This window comes from Dipodomys merriami, unplaced genomic scaffold (genome assembly GCF_024711535.1).
Source record: "Dipodomys merriami isolate MVZ:Mamm:240054 unplaced genomic scaffold, mDipMer1.0.p SCAF_71, whole genome shotgun sequence".
NCBI classification, from domain to species: Eukaryota; Metazoa; Chordata; class Mammalia; order Rodentia; family Heteromyidae; genus Dipodomys; species Dipodomys merriami.
In genome coordinates, this window is record NW_027206302.1 from 3,917,403 (window position 1) to 3,935,986 (window position 18,584).

Consider the following 18,584-nt stretch of genomic DNA (forward strand, 5'->3'; position numbering starts at 1 on the left):
TTTATCCTGGTCCTTTTGATACAGTGAGGCTGTCCCCTCACCTTCACATGCATACAAAAGAATCTTTACATGTTTTATTAGAAATCAACATCTCTAAGACAGATTTTAGATCTCCAATGTGTTTTCAAGTTGACTTAAATTTTTTTTTAGTAGACATTAGTACTTGTGCTTGAAACTCAAAGAAAAGAATGGTTATTTGGGAAGTATTTTTGTCTTCCAGCCACCTGATTTTGCTGTTGGTAGCAAATTAATGTAAAGTTTCTTAAATGTAGTGATAGTTCTTATATTGTATTTGTAATATTTTTTTTTTTTTTTGGTCCAGTCGTGGGGACTGAACTCTGGGCCTGGGTGCTGTCCCTCAGCTCTTCAGCTCAAGGCTAGCGCTCTACCACTTGAGCCAGAGCGCCACTTCCGGCTTTTTTCTTTTTTTGCTTATGTGGTGCTGAGGAATCGAACCCAGGGCCTCGAGCATGCAAGGCAAGCGCTCTACCACTGAGCCACCTTCCCAGCCCTGTATTTGTAATATTATGCATGTATATTCGTATTTTCCCTGAATAAATCTTGAAAGCTAATATAATACTGCCTCATTTTCTTTATAACTATAATGTGCTATGGTAGGTAAATTAGTAATAAACTTACCTCATTGTTAACAGAGTTCCCAATAATTTGCTCATATACATACTCCCTTTCATAGATTGTGTGTGTGTGTGCACATGTGTGTGCATATGCCTCTTTGGTGGTTATTTGAAGATATGAGTCTCACAGACTTTCCTGCCCCAGCTGGCTTTGATCCCCGATCCTCAGGTCTCAGCCTCCTCAGTAGCTAAGATTACAGATGTGAACCACCAGTGCTCAGTTTTAGATCTCTTTTGAGATTATACCTGCATTATTCTTTTTTTTCTTTCCTTCTCTCCTTCCTTCCTTCCCTTTCTTTCCTTTCTCTCTCCTTTCTTTCTGCTTTTCTTTTCTTTCTCTGGGGCTTGAACTCAGGGCCTGAGAGCTGTCCATAAGCTTCTTCGGCTCAAGGCTAGAGCTCTACCACTGAGTCACAGCACCACTTCCGGCTTTTTTCTTTTTTGCTTATGTGGTGCTGAGGAATCGAACCCAGAGCCTCAACCATGCAAGGCAAGCGCTCTACCACTGGGCCACCTTCCCAGCCCCCTTTTCTGAATAGTTTATTGGAGATAAGAGTCTCATAGACTTCCCTGCCCAGGCTGACTTTGAACTGCTATCCTCAGGTCTCAGCCTCCTGAGTTGCTAGGATTATAGGTGTGGGCCATCACACCTGCCCAGCTGGAATAAATTCTTTTTTTTGGGGTGGGGGGTCCGGTTGTGGGGCCTGAACTCTGGGCCTGGGTGCTGTCCCTCAGCTCTTCAGCTCAAGGCTAGCGCTCTACCACTTGAGCCACAGCGCCACTTCCGGCTTTTTTTCTTTTTGCTTATGTGGTGCTGAGGAATCGAACCCAGGGCCTCGTGCATGCAAGGCAAGCGCTTTACCACTGAGCCATCTTCCCAGCCCCCGGAATAAATTCTTAATAAATTCTTAACAGTAATGTTGTGTCAAGAAAGCTTATATAGGGCTGGGAAGGTGGCTCAGTGGTAGAGTGCTTGCCTTGCATGCATGAGGCCCTGGGTTCGATTCCTCAGCACAACATAAATAGAAAAGGCCAGAAGTGGCACTGTGGCTCAAGTGGTAGAGCGCTAGCCTTGAGCTTAGGGACAGGGCCCAGGCCCAGAGTTCAGGCCCCACGACCGACCCCGAAAAAAAAAAAAAAAAAAAAAAAAGGAAGCTTATATATTTCTGGCTTCATTGGGTCACACCTGTAATCCCAGCCACTCAGGAGGCTGAGATCTGAGGGTCACAGTTCAAAGCCAGCCTGGCAGGAAAATTTATGAGACTTTTATCTCAATTTAACTACCAGGTATGTCTGGTAGGCTCAAGGTGTGGCTCAAGTGGTAAAGCTCTAGCTTTGAGAATATGAAAGCTCAGGGTCAGCACCAATTCCCTTGAGTTCAAGCCCCAAGACTGGCAAAAGAGATAAAGAGGAAGGAAGACAGGAAGGTAGGAAGATTTTTTTTATTCTGGATTTTGTGTTATCATTAAAAAGTCTTATTCTTACCTTAAGACTTAATAATCCTACCATCATAGTTACTTTATCTCCCTCCCTCCCTCCTTTGTTCCTTCCCTGAGGTTTGAACTTTGAGCTTGCTTGGCTAGTGTTCTGTTATTTGGGCCATGCCTCAAGCCCCCTCTTTGATGGTTATTTTAGAGATGGAATCTTGTGGATCTTTCTGCCTAGGCTGGCCTTGATCATCTTGATCTCAGCTTCCTAAGTAGCTAGGAATATAGGCATGAACCATCAGTGCCTGACTTAATTTTCTTACACCACTGGGACTTATTTTGGTGTGAGTTAAAGATATGGTTTCCACCAGCCCCACTACCGTGAGAGATACTGGTTCTGGTAAAGTTAAGCCCCTTCACCCCAGCTGGCATTCGTTCCTCCACTGTGCTGTCCCAAGCTGCCACCAACATTGCCCTCTTGTTCTTTTCAGTAAAGAGAAATGCAGTGAAGATTAAGTCCTATCTATTGAGCTTTGGGATTTTATGTTGTTTTCTACACTTATTTCAGTAGAGAAACTGGCTTTATCACCAGGTTTTTTTTTACACATATTTTAAATTCCCACATGAGCATACGGTCCAACTTGTGTTTTTCATAAAATCAAACATTTCTTTCTTTCTTTTTTTTTTTTTTTTTTTTTGTCGGTAGTAGGGCTTGGCGCTATCCCTGTGCTCTTCAGCTTGAGGGGAGCGCTCTATCACTTGAACTACAGTGCCACTTCTGGTTTTCTAGTGGTTTAATGGAGATAAGAGTCTCACGGACTTTCCTGCCTGGGCTGGCTTTGAACTGTGATCCTCAGATCTCAGCCTCCTGAATAGCTAGAATTACAGGTGTGAGCCACTGGCGCCTGGCTTAAAAATCAAATATTTCTTAAGGTCAAATTTGTCTTGTAGTGATGTGGTAAGTTGCCAAATAATCGAGATTATTTTAAAATGTTTTGTTCAAACTCTTGTTTTTTAATTAAAATTTACTTTCAGTGTATATAGGGTTGGTTTTTTTTGTGGGGGGTATTTTTTGTTTTTATTTGGCTTTTAATGTAAGATGGATATTCCTGTCATTTTACATGATTTCATACTGAGATTTTATATATAAATTATAAAATGTTTCCCTAAAAAAAAAAATCTGGTTTTTCCCAGGGGCTGCCTCTTTCTCAATATACTATATCCTGAAATTAAATGTAAAGATGTTGAAAGTTGCTTTCAACATTACTTTTCAGTATTGATTGCTCATCTGGAACTTAAACTGCTGGCCCTTTAAAATGCACTTGATTCATGAAAACAGTTACAGAACACATGCTATGTGGCTTGCTAGTAAAGATTAAGTATTGAATAGAAAAGGTTCTTAATTTTTACCTTTAGGTGCTTACTGTGTAGGCAGTAGATCTGTTCATCAGTACACTTTGACAACCTGTTTCTTTAACAGGTGTTTAAAAACTGCTTTTGTTGAAAAGCACTGACTCCCTACTTTTATCCTTTGCCATGAACAGTTCTCTCCTCCAATCACTTTGAAGCCAACTTGAAAGCCAGAGGAATAGACTTATTCTTATGAGAATTTTCAAATAAAGGGAAAACTGAAAGAATAGTATATTAAGACCAGTCCCAGTAGCTCACTCCTGTAATCCTAGCTACTCAGGAGGCTGAGATCTGAGGATTGTGGTTCAAAACCAGCCCTGTCAGGAAAGTCCATGAGACTCTTATCTTCAGTTAACCACCAGAAAACTGGAAGAATGCTGTGGCTCAAAATAGTCATTGCTTTGAGCTAAAGAGCTCAGAGCCAGCGCCCAGGCCCAGCGTTTAAGGCCTATGACTGACCAAAAAAAAAAGAATAGTATATGAAATAATTGTAATACTCCCTGTCTCCCGTTTGTCATGCTTTTTTCTCTGTGTCATGCTAGCAGGGAGTAAGTATCAGGCATGTTGATAACTCACCTGTAAATGTGCGTGTGTGCATATGTGTTCGTGCGAGCGCGCTGCTATTGGGCCTTGAACTTTGAGCCTACGCAGGGACCTTGAGCATATTCAGTAGCTCTGCTACTTGAGCCACAGTTTCACTTCTGGTTTTTGCTGGTTAATTGGTGATAAGAGTCTCATGGACTTTCCTTCCTGGGCTGGCTTTGAACCTTGTTCCTCACATCTTAACCTTCTGAGAGGCTAGAATGACAAGCATGACATACCAGTGCTGGGCCAGTAAATTTTGTAGTGTGTATTTCCCCAAGATTTTAGCATCTGTTTTACCATCTGTTGTCTTAATTTATTTTAGGAAATATAAGTGATTTTATAATAAAATCATAAATTATTAAGTAATTTAAAAATAAATTTTATTAAAATAAAGTTATTGTTAAAAATAGTAACATAAATGATCTATAATATCAAGCATGTTCCTTAATATTAAGAAAAGCTTTTTTTCCTATATATAACATCACCATGAACTCAAATTTTTATTTACCATAATACTATTTCTGATTTTCTTTTACTTTTATATCATCTTTACAACCTAGCACAGTACTTTCTAACTATAGAACATGTGCTGGATGAATGACTCTATATTTTATGCACTGAGAGCTATTGAAGGATCTTTTTTATTTTATTTTTTGTCCATCATAGGGCTTGAACTCTGGGCCTGGGTGCTGTCCCTGAGCTCTTCAGCTCAAGGCTAGCGCTCTACCACTTGAGCCACAGCGCCACTTCCAGCTTTTTCTGTGCATATGGTACTGAGGAATCAAACCCAGCCCTATTGAAGGATCTTAAGAGAGGGTTTTAATATGGAACGATTTATGTTGTAGAAAGACACTTCTAGTGTCTATGGAGAGGGCAACTTGAGGTCAACTTTCATTTGGGTTCTGGACAGTTTGGACTTAGTTACAAATAGGGAATTTATAGGATCATGGAGTCCAGGTAAGGGTTGAAAAATCAAACAAATGGGCTTCAAGAATAGATAAAAACAAAGATGCTATTTTCAGTCTTTGGTTTGTGTCCCTCTAATTTTTACCAGTTTTTGTTTGCCTTCTTTAGAACATTAAACTTGGTTTGAGCATGGTGTTTGTAAGAATATAGTTGCTTCCTGGATATTTATGTGACTTGAGTTAGTGTATTATATGATATATAAGGTGGTGTGTGTGTGTGTGTGTGTGTGTGTGTGTGTGTGTGTGTGTGTGTGTGTGTGTGTGTGTGTGTGTGTGTGTGTGTGTGTGTGTGTGTGTGTGTGTGTGTGTGTGTGTGTGTGTTTTACAGGCTATTGAACTCAGGGCTTTGTTAATATACTATTGAGAATGTTACTATAGTAAGGAAGAAATTCAGAGTATTAGAACTAGGTGCTGAGTGGAAGAAATAGATTTGAGAATTATAATGGATAGAATTTGTCAGCAGAAAGGAAAATTGGAGCAGTTTCTTTCCTCTTGAATGACTGCTGGTTTGGTATGTCTATTATTGAAGTGTAGGAAACAGTATTTTCTTTGAGTGAATACATGATATGTTGAATTAGAAGTGGATTTAGAGATCTGAATTTTGAAGAATAGGTAAGCTAAAGTGACTAGAGTCAGTGGGAAAATTCAAGGTTTTACAGGTAAATAAAATAGTTTGAGTTTATGAAATGAGAGATCTGGAATCCTAAAAAAAAAGCATGAACAGAGAAGGAAGAGTCCAAAATAAATCAATAGGCTAATTAGAAAGGCAAGAAGAAGTATAGTGTCAAAAGAAGTCAAAAAAAAATTTTTTTATCCAGGATAAAATAAAACAACTAAGGGGGCTGGGAAGGTGGCTCAGTGGTAGAGCGCTTGCCTTACATGCCTGAGGCCCTGGGTTGGATTCCTCAGCACCACATAAGCAAAAAGAAAAAAGCCGGAAGTGGTATTGTGGCTCAGGTGGTAGAGCGCTAGCCTTGAGCTGAATTGCTGAGGGACAGCACCCAGGCCCAGAGTTAAGGCCCCACGACCGGACCCAAAAAATAAATAAATAAAAATAAATAAATAAATAAAACAACTAAAAGAACATAAGATCTGAAAAAATGTGCACTAGATTTGGCAATGACATTAGTGAGATTAGTTGCGGGGAAAGTTGGGAGCAAATTACATTGAGTTCAAAGGACTGATTATTGAGAGAGGAAATAGAAACAAACTAATGTAGAGATTGTACAAGCTTGTGATAAAAAGCTGGCAAATGATGGCAGTGTAAGGTGGGCAGTTTTGGAATGCAAAGATAGTAACATTTGGTTATGAACAGTGAACAGGTCCTTAAAAATTTAGGGTAGCTAAATTTTATTTTTGTATAAATACTTATCATTTTAAACTTCAGCTGCATCAAGTCTGTATAAGTGTTAGTGCAGAGAAAATGGGAATCTGAAACCAAAGATCTGGCTTCTATTAGAAATATTCAGGGTCCAACTTCCCTACATGAACTATAAAAATCATAATTACGACTTTCATTTTCCTTTCTCTGTTCTAGTCACTGTGCTAGTAATCCTCACCACAAATTATTTTTCAAGGTGAGTATTAAGCTATTTTGTACAGATTCAGAGTTTACTTCTGAGGACCACAGCTTTTCAGGATCCTACTAGATCCTGAAACACAAATGTGTCTTGATTCTGAACTTGGTGGTCTTTCCTCTAAATCAAATTGTTTCTAAAGTTTTCTTATTTTTTTAAACTCTCAGGTAGGGATAGTAAAATTTTTTATACCTATATCAAAATGTTAAATTAATACCATGATAATAATAGTATCTATAGTGTCTGAAAAGAAAAATATTGGTTACATACCAGAAAGACCTTATAATTGTGGCCATTTTTAGCATTGTCACTTGTCTAAACAGTATTTTACTTTTTAAGGTGGTGGTATCATGGATACAGAAATGTCTGAAGATATAGATCACAACCTAACTCCTACCCTTGACAGCATGTCTTATGGAATGCCGAATCAAACGGGATCTGAAAATTCATTGCTGGATGAAGATGATTATTTTTTGAACTCTGGGGATCTTGCAGGAATTCCAGTCGTTGGTAGTGACAATGAGGATGAACAGGATTTTAGTTCAAAGGACAATCTTGTTTCTTCAGTTCATACTGATGATAGCTTGGAAGTAGAGAGAAGAGCTACACAGCATGAATCAGACAATGAAAATGAAATACAAATTCAAAATAAATTAAAAAAAGACTTTCCTAAACAGTTTGATCAGGTTTCTGTCTTTAAATCAATACGGAAAGATTTTAGTTTAGTAAGAGAAAACAGCAAAGAGACATTTTCTGGGAAGGAGAAAAATAGAGACCTAACTTATCATGAACGTGAAAAACGGTTGGATAAATCCCATAAAGATTTGGATTCAAGGTTGAAAAGCAGTTTTTTTGATAAAGCAGGTAATAATTGTTGGCATAGAACCATAAAACATAATAAAAAGTACTGGTAATACAGCTTTTATTACTTTTGATATTAAGCGAAATGTGAACAGTTAATTCACTTATGTAAGCCTGTCTTTTTCATTTATCATTGTTTTCTGTAGAATGATTGAATCCCACCCACCCCCAGTAACTTTTGATAACAGTATAAATGGTTGAAAATAGCTCTAAACCTCATTTCTCTTTGGTTGTAATATTTTGATTAGAAGGCAAGATATTTTAATCATTAGTTTATTTTCTTTGGTTGACTATTGGAACCTGAAGTTGGATTTGTTTGTGCTGTAAGCCCTAATTTAAACTATTATACCTCTAATTGATCTAAATTAGGGGAATTTACTTTTTTTGTTCCTTCTATTTCATTTTTTGAAGCTTCTTTTAGCCTGTTTATCCAGTGTACCCTTATGCTTTAACTCTAGTTCCATTTAGTGTGTGTTTAAATGTATATATATATATATATATATATATATGTATATATGTATATATATATATATATATTTCTCTGCCCTACTCTCCTATTCTATTTGCCTGTATGCTATTCTCTCTCTTAGTATATATGCTTATAAAAGTACTTCATATTCAGCGATGCCTAGTTCCTAAATCTCTTGCATTCTGTAGTCTTCATCACCACTGTACATTAAGAATTGTTTTCTTCATTGTATTTCCACAGCATTTTGTCTTTGCCTCATTATTTATGGTACTTATTACATAATAAAGCTCTGATTTGTTTTGTTTCTTTCTGCCTTACTGCTAGTACAGGAATTTCTTGAGGACCAGATTGTTTCTTACTCATCTTTGTGTTCTTGGGACTTAACCTGGTGCAGCGAAAATTGTAATCCTTCCACAAATCTCAGTGATGTGGAGGAGAATAAGTGCACTATACCAATCACTGTAATTCTTTCCTTTCTCCCTCCCTTCCTTCCATCCTTCTTTTCCCTCCTTTTCCCTGCCCCCACTGCCAATCCTAGGGCTTGAACTCAGGTCCTAAGCATTGTCCCTGAGCTTCTTTTGCTCAAGGCTAGCACTCTGTCACTTGAGCCACAGAGCCACTTCCGACTTTTTCTGTTTATGTGGTACTGAGGAATCGAACCCAAGGCTTCATGCATGCTAGGCAAGCACTCTACCACCAAGCTGCATTCCCAGCCCTTATTGTAATTCTTCTGACAGAATATAATAGATATAATAATTATACCTGAAAGATAATAATAGAACAAACCAGTGCTATGAAAAACAACAGTTATTTTGAGTGTTCATTATATGCAAGGCTATGTGAAGGTATACTATGTTTTTCAATATACATAATTTAGTGTCCATTTTCAGTATCCTTTTAGAGGATATGGAAAATTAGATTTTTTTTTTTTTTGGTCGGCCGTGGGGCTTGAACTCTGGGGCTGGGTGCTGTCCCTCAGCTCTTCAGCTCAAGGCAAGTGCTCTACCACTTGAGCTACAGCGCCACTTCCAGTTTTCTGGTGGTTTATTGGAGACAGGAATCTCACGGTCTCTCCTGCCTGGGCTGGCTTTGAACCGCGATCCTCAGCTCTCAGCCTCCTGAGTAGCTAGGATTACAGGCGTGAGCCACCAGCGCCCGGCGAAAATTAGATTTTTTGTTTTGTTTTGTTTTTGGGTCCAGTCGTGGGGCCTGAACTCTGGGCCTGGGCGCTGTCCCTCAGCAATTCAGCTCAAGGCTAGCGCTCTACCACTTGAGCCACAGCGCCACTTCCGGCTTTTTTCTTTTTGCTTATGTGGTGCTGAGGAATCGAACCCAGGGCCTCATGCATGCAAGGCTAGCACTCTACCTCTGAGCCACCTTCCCAGCCGGAAAATTAGACTTTTTGAAGGAGCATAATTTCTACTAGTAGAAGGGACAGATAAGACAAATAGAAATATCAGTGCCCAATTGAATAACGTGAGATTTAGTTTATAATTAAAAACAATGATAGAAGAGTTTACCACAGGGAGTACTAGCTTTCTTTCAAGTAACTGAAACAGTATGTTTTAGTGACTTTTTAATAGAGAGATATTTTTTAACTTTTATAGAGATGAGATGAATTTTGAACTGAGCAGAGTCTGGAAAAGTATAAACATTAAGATAGGGAAGATTTGGAAAGGGATTAGCAGAAGTAAGGGGTCAGCAAACAGTTTCATAGCATGATGTTTGAGCAAGGGAAAGGTTTTAGGTAAGAATGAAAGGTAGGTGAGTAGGTGAGGCTAGGTTGTGCAGAACTTGAGGAACACTATCTTCTTGGGGTGGTTTTGGGATCTAGTTCACTTTGATGAATCTCTTTGGAGAAGAGTGGTAATGATTAAAATGATAGTTTTTTAGATCATTCTTATATAAGATTTGTTATTCATATACATGTGTTTGTTTGTTTGTTTTCTTTCAATAGCTAATCAAGTTGAAGAAACATTACATACTCATTTACCACAAACCCCAGAAACAAACTTTAGGGTAAGTTTTCAGTGTATATGTAGATTGCTGTCAAAGTTTTCTTTATGTCTTTAACTATATGTTAGGTAGAGCACTGGTTATTTTTAAAATTTACTTATTATTTGGTTAAGGACATCTTTGGAGACAGTCTAAGAAGCCTGAGCTCCTAGGTTCTTTATCTGTATTTGATAATTTTAACTGGTAACACATTTACTTTTAGGCATAGGAACGCTAATGTATGTCCATAAAATTCTTCATTTCCCTTGAGCTTTTCTTTGGGCGTTGGACCTGAAGAGGAATAGTATTAAAATTTGAATATTTATTAATCCTTTATATTGTGTTTTAGGATTCCAGCTACCCATTTGCCAATAAAGAACCCATTGGTTCCGAACTGGGGAATTCCTTTGCATCAAATATTAGAATTAAAGAAGAACCTTTGGATGATGAGTATGACAAAGCAATGGCACCACAGCAGGGACTTCTAGACAAAATTAAAGATGAACCTGAAAATGCTCAAGTAATCATTTCATCTTTTTAATCCTCTTTCTTTTAATCCACACATTACATTATTTATTTGAGAGAGGAAATTCTTAAAAAGTGAAGTAGAATAGGCACACATCTGAGAATGGCCCATCTCTGTAATCCTAGGTATTCAGGAGGCTGAGATCTGGAGAATTGTGGTTCAAAGCCAGCTCAGGCAGAGAAGTCTTTGAGGCTACATCTCCAAAGTAACGAGCAAAAAGCTGGGGTAGAGGCCTTGTTCAAGTGGTAGAGCAGCAGCTAAGCAAACATGAGACCCAAATGGGGATTTGGGAAGTGGTTGGTTGACAGGGATGAAAAGAGACTTATGGAGGTTGAGGCAGTTCGAGTTATCTTGTAAGGCAATTACATGAAAATTTTCTTGAATAGTAATTAAGGCTTTTATCATCTTTGTTCTTTAATACTACTCTCATTTTTGCAATGCATTCCAGTACAAGATTAGGGAACCAGTGAGTTTGAAGGTGAGTCTCAGAAGAACCAGTGAGTTTCAGAAGGTGAAAAGTAAAGACAGCCTGAATTAGCTATTTTTTAGAATTATTTGATCTGAAGAAAGCTTAACTTTTCTATCTTTCTGTTAGATTAGGGAGTCTGAGAATATAAGATTTGTGTGAAAGAGAACTTTTTGTTCAGATTTTTAAAAATTTCTCACCACCACCACTGACAAGATGTCTACCCTGTATATCACAGGATCTTTAGCAAGATTCTTTGCCTCTTATCTTCTAGATGTCATTAGCATCCCCTTTCCCTCCAACTTGTAACAAGCAGAAATGTCTTCAGATGTTACCAAATGTTTCCTGTAGAGTTGGGCACTGGTGGATCACAGCTATAATCCTAGCTGCTAAGGAGGCTGAGATCTGAGGATTGGAGTCAAAGCCAGTCCAGGCAAAAATATCCTTACCTCCAATTAACCACCAGAAAACTGGAAGTGGAGCTGTGTCGAAAAGTGGTAGAGGGCTGGGAAGGTGGCTCAGTGGTAGAGCACTTGCCTTGGATGCATGAGGCCCTGGGTTCGATTCCTCAGCACCACATATGCAAAAAGAAAAAAAAGCCGGAAGTGGCGCTGTAGCTCAAGTGGTAGAGTGCTAGCCTTGAGCTGAAGAGCTGAAGGACAGCACCCAGGCCCAGAAGAGTTCAGGCCCCACGACTGGACCCAAAAAAAAAAAAAAAAAAAAAAAAAAGTGGTAGAGTGCTAGCCTTGAGCACAAAAGCTTAGGTACAGTGCCCAGACCGAGAGTTCAAGCCACATGATGGACAAAAAGAAAAAGTCCTCTGGGAGGCAAAATTATCTGTTGAGAACAGCAATTTTAGAATATAGAAGTAGAAGAATAGGTGATTATAGAGGTGAGTGATTAGTATGAATCAGATTGATACTCATTTAAGCAAGAATTATTTGGTGCTTAGGAGGAGGTAAATAGGATAGTGATGGTAAAGCTATAGGAATTGGATGGATATGTGTAGTCATTACCTCATTGAAAGCATGTTTGTGAGAATAGTTAAAATTAGAGAGCTCAGATACCTGATTAGTGATTAGGGTTCTAACACTCAGGAAGAGTTCATGTGACAGTACATGCCTTAGAAGACTACAACCAGGCTGTATGCAGGGCAGCTCTTGAATCTTTACATGCCCTAATGTGAACATAAGAAATGATAATGCTGGCAGGGTACCAAAAGCATCTCTTTCTTTTGTATATGACCCATTGACATGTCTTTGGGCATTGGGAAGGTAATTTAATATTACTTTTTAAAACAGGTTTAAATAACTAGAGAATTAAATATATTTATACATATGAATATATTCAAAATTTAAATAAAAATAAATATTAAATGTATTCAGAATTATAAAATGTTGAATATCGTTTTATTATGATTATGAAGGAGAACTTTCCTTAACGTCTACCTCTTAATTTTCTAGATTTTTGGAAATGAAGCAATAAGATGAGTAGGTCCTAGGTATAAGCTCCAAAAGCATTCTTTGTGCTTTATTCTTTATGTTGGTCCACACTAAAGCTGTCCCAGTATGCAGTTTTCCTGAGCAATTCTTTCTTTAGTCAGTCATGTGATTCTATAGGAATTAAACCTTTGATGATTCTTCTATAAAATGCTCCAGGGGAATTTATATTATCTACTGTAGGTACTTATTCTTTTCTTCTTGTCTTTTGCTCTCTTCTCTCCTTTTCCTCTGCTTTATTTATTTATTTATTTTTTGTTGGTTGTGGGGCTTGAACTCTGGGCCTGGGTGCTGTCCCTCAGCTCAAGGCGAGCATTCTACACTTGAGCCACAGCGCCAGTTCCAGTTTTCTGGTGGTTAACTGGAGATAAGAGTCTCATGGACTTTCCTCCTGAGGTTGGCTTTGAACCTTGATCCTCACATCTCAGCCTCCTGATTAGCTAGGATTATAGGCATAAGCCACCGGTGCCTGGCTTTTTTTTTTTTTTTTTTTTTTTTTGGTATGTTGTCCAGGATGGTCTTGAACTTGCTATCTGTCTGCCTCTGCTGGTGTGTAACGATGCATACATAACAATGCACCTGGCCTCACACTACTTTTTTGGATACAGAAAGCTACTGGGCTTTGAACTCAGGACCTCTCACTTGCTAAGGTGGTACTTGAGCCACTGGAACAGTCCTTTAGTGTGTTTTTTGTTTTTTGTTTTTTTTTGGTTGTTCATGGGGCCTGACTGAACCTCAGGGCTTGTGCATTGTCCCTGAGCTTTCCTGCTCAAGGGTAGTTCTCTACCATGTTGAGCCACAGCTACATTTTTTGGTTTTCTAGTAGTTATTTAGACATAAGTGTCTGACAGGCTTGCCTGACTGGGCTGGCTTTGAACTTCAATCCTCAGAACTGAGCCTCCTGAATAGTATTACAGGTGTGAACCACCAGCACTTTCTTGTTGGCTATTCTTGTAATAGGATTTGACTTTATGCCTGGGCCAACCTAGATTGAAGTTTTCTTCTTCTTTTTTTTTTTTTTTTTTTAATTTTGTCAGTCCTGGGGCTTGAACTCAGGACCTGGGCATTATTCCTGAGCTTCTCTTTGCTCAAGGCTAGCACTCTTATCACTTGAGCCATAGCACCACTTCCAGCTTTTTCTGTGTATGTGCTATTGAGGAATTGAACCCAGGGCTTCATGCATGCTGGGCAAGTACTCTGCCACTAAGCCACATTCCTAGCCCCTGCAGTCCTCTTATTTATTCTTCCCTTTGACATGCATGTGCTGCTGTGTCTAGCCATTGTGCTTCCCACATAGCTTAGAATTACAGGCATGCACCACTAGACCCAGCCATTGCTTAAGGTGGAGTATCTATCCCACAATCTTTATGCTCAGGTTGCCCTTAAACCATAATCTTCCAAACTTTGAGGATAAGATTATAGGCTTGAGCCACCATCCTTTATTCACTCTTACCTTTACTTTTGACCCTCAGTTAGTTACTAGTAAGTTTCTCATGGTTTAATAAAATCGTAGTTTTAGTTCTTGGTGTCTTTCCAAAACTTCCCTTGGGTTTTCTCTGTGCTTAGTTTTGTAGTTTTGTTTACTTGTTCCCCTTTTAATATAGTTCATTTTGGTATTAATTTCTTTACCATGTAAGTTACTCAGGTGCTAAAATGTATATGTATACTTACCTTCTACCCATTTGCTCCTGGTGGTTTCTTCAGTTATAAGTTTGCAAAGTGTGTCAGTTGTCTTCTTCTGAGGTTACTGCTTAACATGTGGTTTCCAGTTTTATTTCTCTACTCTGTTCTCAGTGTATGCTACTATAATATTTTCTATAGGCTTATAAAATACATATTTACAGTTACAGAAGCTTTTGTTTGCAATACTGTATTGTTTTATCTTCCCATCAGCCTTATGACCAGAGTACAGTTTACATTTGTAAGTGAGGGTGCTGAATTTCAAAGAGATGATATTTACCCAAGGCCATTATGTCCAGAAAGAGGCAGTCTGGGGTTATAATCAGAATCTTATTTTTGTTAGTCTATCAGTTTTTCTATAAGAAACAAAATGATACAAACAAGAAAGGTCATTTAATTTTTTTTTAAATGCCTGGAGAGGTTTTTAAAATAGAAAATTTGAAGAGAGCCAGAGTCCTTATTCTTCCTTTCTCTCATAGGTTCTAAAAGCGAGATGCTAAACAATACTATATTAAAATCATGATTATTTTCTCTTCTGTCCAAAATAATAAAGAGTGAACTAATATATCCGTCTTTTCATTGATATAAATGTGAAGATGGAAAAGCAAATTACTTGTTAAAATAGCGATTAGTTACCCACTTAGAAAGTAGAACACATTCATTCCAATATTAGGATTTTATATTAGCAAGGTTGAGTTAATTTGACTATAGAAACTGTGTTCTTAATTTCTAAAATATGTATGTATCTTTCCCTACAAGGCAAAAACATTGGTAAATGAAGGTTTTGTTTTTTTTTGTTTTTGTTTTTTTTGGTCCTGGGGTCCTGGGAGCTGTCCCTCAGCTCTTCAGCTCAAGGCTAGCACCTACACTTGAGCCACAGTGTCACTTCCGGCTTTTTTCTACTTATGTGGTGCTGAGGAATTGAACCCGGGGCCTCATGCATTCGAGGCAAGCACTCTACCATTAAGCCAATTTCCCAGCCCTTCTCCCTGTCCCTCCTTTTTTTTTTTTTTTTTTTTTTTTTGGTCGGTCGTGGGGCTTGAACTCTGGGCCTGGGCGCTGTCCCTCAGCTCTTCAGCTCAAGGCGAGCACTCTACCACTTGAGCTACAGTGCCACTTCTGGTTTTCTGGTGGTTTATTGGAGATAGGAGTCTCACAGTCTCTCCTGCCCGGGCTGGCTTTGAACCGCGATCCTCAGATCTCAGCCTCCTGAGTGGCTAGGATTACAGGCTTGAGCCACCAGCACCCGGCCTGTCCCTCCTTTTTTAAAAACACCTTTTCTCCTAAAAGTTTATGTCTCATCGATCACATACTTACTTTTGGAAATACATTTGTTATTTGTTAGTCATTGATTTGTTTGTCAAATATTTGTAAAGTTAGTCCTTATTAGGAATTCAGATTAACTGAATTGTACTGAAGGCATTGTGGTACATTCAAACACAATACTTTATGTACTTATTTTGTTACACATAATATATAAAAGCTTGTCAGGATGTTGAAATTGTCCTCATACAAAGTAAAAAATACTGACGGAGACCATTACTGTGAGCTTATGAGCACCGACTATTTCTGGAGTTTTCTGAGATGAATAGTTTATTTGGTAATCAGGAGGATCATGAATTGGAGCTAGCCTGGGTGAAAAGTTAACTGGACTCCATCTCAAAAATTTAGTAGAGCTTGGTGGTGAGCACCTGTTATCTCAGCTACACTGGAAGCAAAGATAGGAGGGGATCATAGGCTGAGATTGGTGAGGCAAAAAAATAAACAAGAAATCATGAGTCCTTACCAAAAATTAACTAAAGCAAAAACAGAAAGAGGGCTTGTTTGAAGTTGTGGATTCAAACCCCCTTACCACAAAAAATAAAATTTTAACTGGAAATTTGCTTTAATATACTATATAACATAATTTCAGGCAAACATATTAGGAAAATTTAATACATACTTAATCAGAGCACAACTATGAACATCTTTTTTCAAATGATGTCTCAACTAATTCATTAAGCATTTCTTATAAATGATACTCTTGATCACCTACAAGGCAGTACCTATTTCAGATGTATAAGTATCACTGAACTTTAACATGATGGAAACCTTCTATAAGTAATTGCTAAAAGAACACAAATTATTGATATTAGCATTATTATTTAATTCTGTTGGATTTTTTTTTTTGGGGGGGGTCTGGTCGTGGGGCCTGAACTCTGGGCCTGGGCGCTGTCCCTCAGCTCTTCAGTCAAGGCTAGCACTCTACCACTTGAGCCACAGCGCCACTTCTGGCTTTTTTTCTTTTTGCTTATGTGGTGCTGAGGAATCGAAGCCAGGGCCTCAGGCATGCAAGGCAAGCGCTCTACCACTGAGCCACCTCCCTAGCCCCTCCTGTTGGATTTTTGATCTACTACATCTTAAGAAAATTAAGAGAAAAGATCATGGAAAGAGAGAGATAAAATGATCATTACTTGCTGGTGAGAACATTTATTAGAAAATTAATAGAACGCAGCTGGGCGCCAGTGACTCACGCCTGTAATCCTAGCTACTCAGGAGGCTGAAATCTGAGGATCACAGTTCAAAGACAGTCCAAGCAGGAAAGTTTGTTAATAATTTGTTTGGAAATTGGGAGGATCATGGATTATTTCCAATTAATTACAGAAAAAGCCAGAAGTGGTGCTCTGCCTCAAGTGGTGGAGCGCTAGCCTTGAGCAAAAGAAGTTCAACCCCAGGATCTACAAAAGAAACAAACAAAACCTAAAAAGAAAATTAATAGAACTCATGAAAACTTAATGGAATGCCTAATTGCATTATATCTATATAAAAGATTGCATTGTTTGTATAAATACTTCCCAGTTAGATGACATAATCAACAAGGTATATTATTCTGAGCAAAAACTAAAAGTACTATGTGAGATAAAAGATACCTGAGTGGAGAGACTTTTTTCAAATGTAAGAAATATGATGTCAGTTGTTCCTAAAATAAGGTATAGATTTGATGTGGTCAAATCAGTATGTCAGTAATTAGATTTTGAAGTTATGAAGGAAATAGGCATGCATTTACACATTTATATATATGTTGTGAAAAATACTTGTAGTAATTGAATGGCAAACCATGTTAAATATCTTGTCATTAGTTTCATTAGGATAGTAACATGGTAAGATTAGTCATGCTGATAATGATTTGTGTAGATTTCCCCTTCATATTGATATTCATATTTTGTGTATTAATCAATGGCAAGTGGAACAATTTCACTTATTAGATAGTGGATGAAAAATGCCCAATCACACATGTACTAAAGCCAATGTTGGCAAGTTATCGATAGCTGGCCAAATCTACCCTACCTGTTGTTTTCCTACTTTGTTTTTCTGCCCACTCTCTTGTACACAAAGTTTTATGGAACATTGCCATGTTCAATTATTTATATATTGTCTTGTGAGTGCTTTTGCTCTACTATGGCAGAGTTGAGTAGTTGTGACAGAGACCATATGGCCTGCAGAGTCAAAAATATTTACTATCTGGCCCTTTGCAGATAAAGTTTGCTGACCCCTGGATTAAAGGACTGTATTATAAACAATGAAACCACTTTCTTATTATTTTATTATGGAAGTAAATCTTTGTAAGAGATAGAAGAAATCACAAAGGTAAAGATTGTCAGATTTTTGGCATAAAAATGGATCAGTACATAAAAATTTTAAGTCAAAGTACATATTGAGGAAATGTTGATAAGAAATGCTATGAAGGATGAATGTTGCATTATAATGCAAATAGGAGCAAAGTGTGGAAAGACTTATTTGTTGTTTTTTCATAAATTGCTGGAATAAGAATTTTTGTTGGGAAAATAATCTGTCATTATGTATAGCAAACCTTTATGCCTTTTTAGTTAGGAATTCTTTTTAAGAATTAAAGTAGACTCATGGCATTACTGATTATGTTAAATATGTAAAAACATTGGGTTTTAGTTACATAATGTCAGTGCAAGACCATCTGGATGCCAGAATCAAAAGATAAATATAATAATACTGATCCTGTCTTTATTGAAAATTTTTTATGACTTTATTTAAAATTTTATTACAGATTTTTGCACAAATTTTCACTTAAAAATACTGCCTTAAAATACTACCTTTATTGGAGTTTCGGTTTTTTAAAATTTTATGTCTGAGACAAGTATACTCACTTCAATCACCTCTTTGTGTAATCTGATATGTGGGATAAACAATATATATTGGTACTTTTCAAACTTGAGTAGTAGTGACATTCCCCACCACAAATGTTCCAGGAATAATGAGTATTGCAATATTTTGTAAGCTTTCGTGTGAAAAAAAGTACATTAAAATTTAAAAAAATTGTCACTAAATGTAGTACGATGCAACATTATAGTTGTAAGAATAGACAACAGCACTGAGTGATGATCATTCATGGCTTAAAATATGTATATGTGCCCTTAAAAGCCATTGAAAGGACACAGTTTAAAATGGGATTTTAGAATTTTCAGACTATCTAGAC

General features: G+C 37.7%; 1 protein-coding gene across 9 annotated transcripts in view; it reads left to right on the forward strand.

Moving 5' to 3' along the window:
* Positions 1-18,584, forward strand: part of Zmym4 (zinc finger MYM-type containing 4) — a 106,113-nt gene that overhangs the window by 33,765 nt on the left and 53,764 nt on the right. For 6 of the 9 annotated variants that reach the window (XM_070008871.1, XM_070008876.1, XM_070008870.1 and 3 more), the window contains 3 exons: positions 6,939-7,463; positions 9,887-9,948; positions 10,274-10,444. The exons of 2 other annotated variants lie outside the window; for them this stretch is intronic. In XM_070008871.1, coding sequence (XP_069864972.1) covers positions 6,939-7,463; positions 9,887-9,948; positions 10,274-10,444 — 758 coding nt within the window. Of the gene's footprint in view, positions 1-6,559; positions 6,600-6,938; positions 7,464-9,886; positions 9,949-10,273; positions 10,445-18,584 lie in introns of all 9 variants that reach the window. One more of the 9 variants, XM_070008875.1, reaches the window with a different exon arrangement.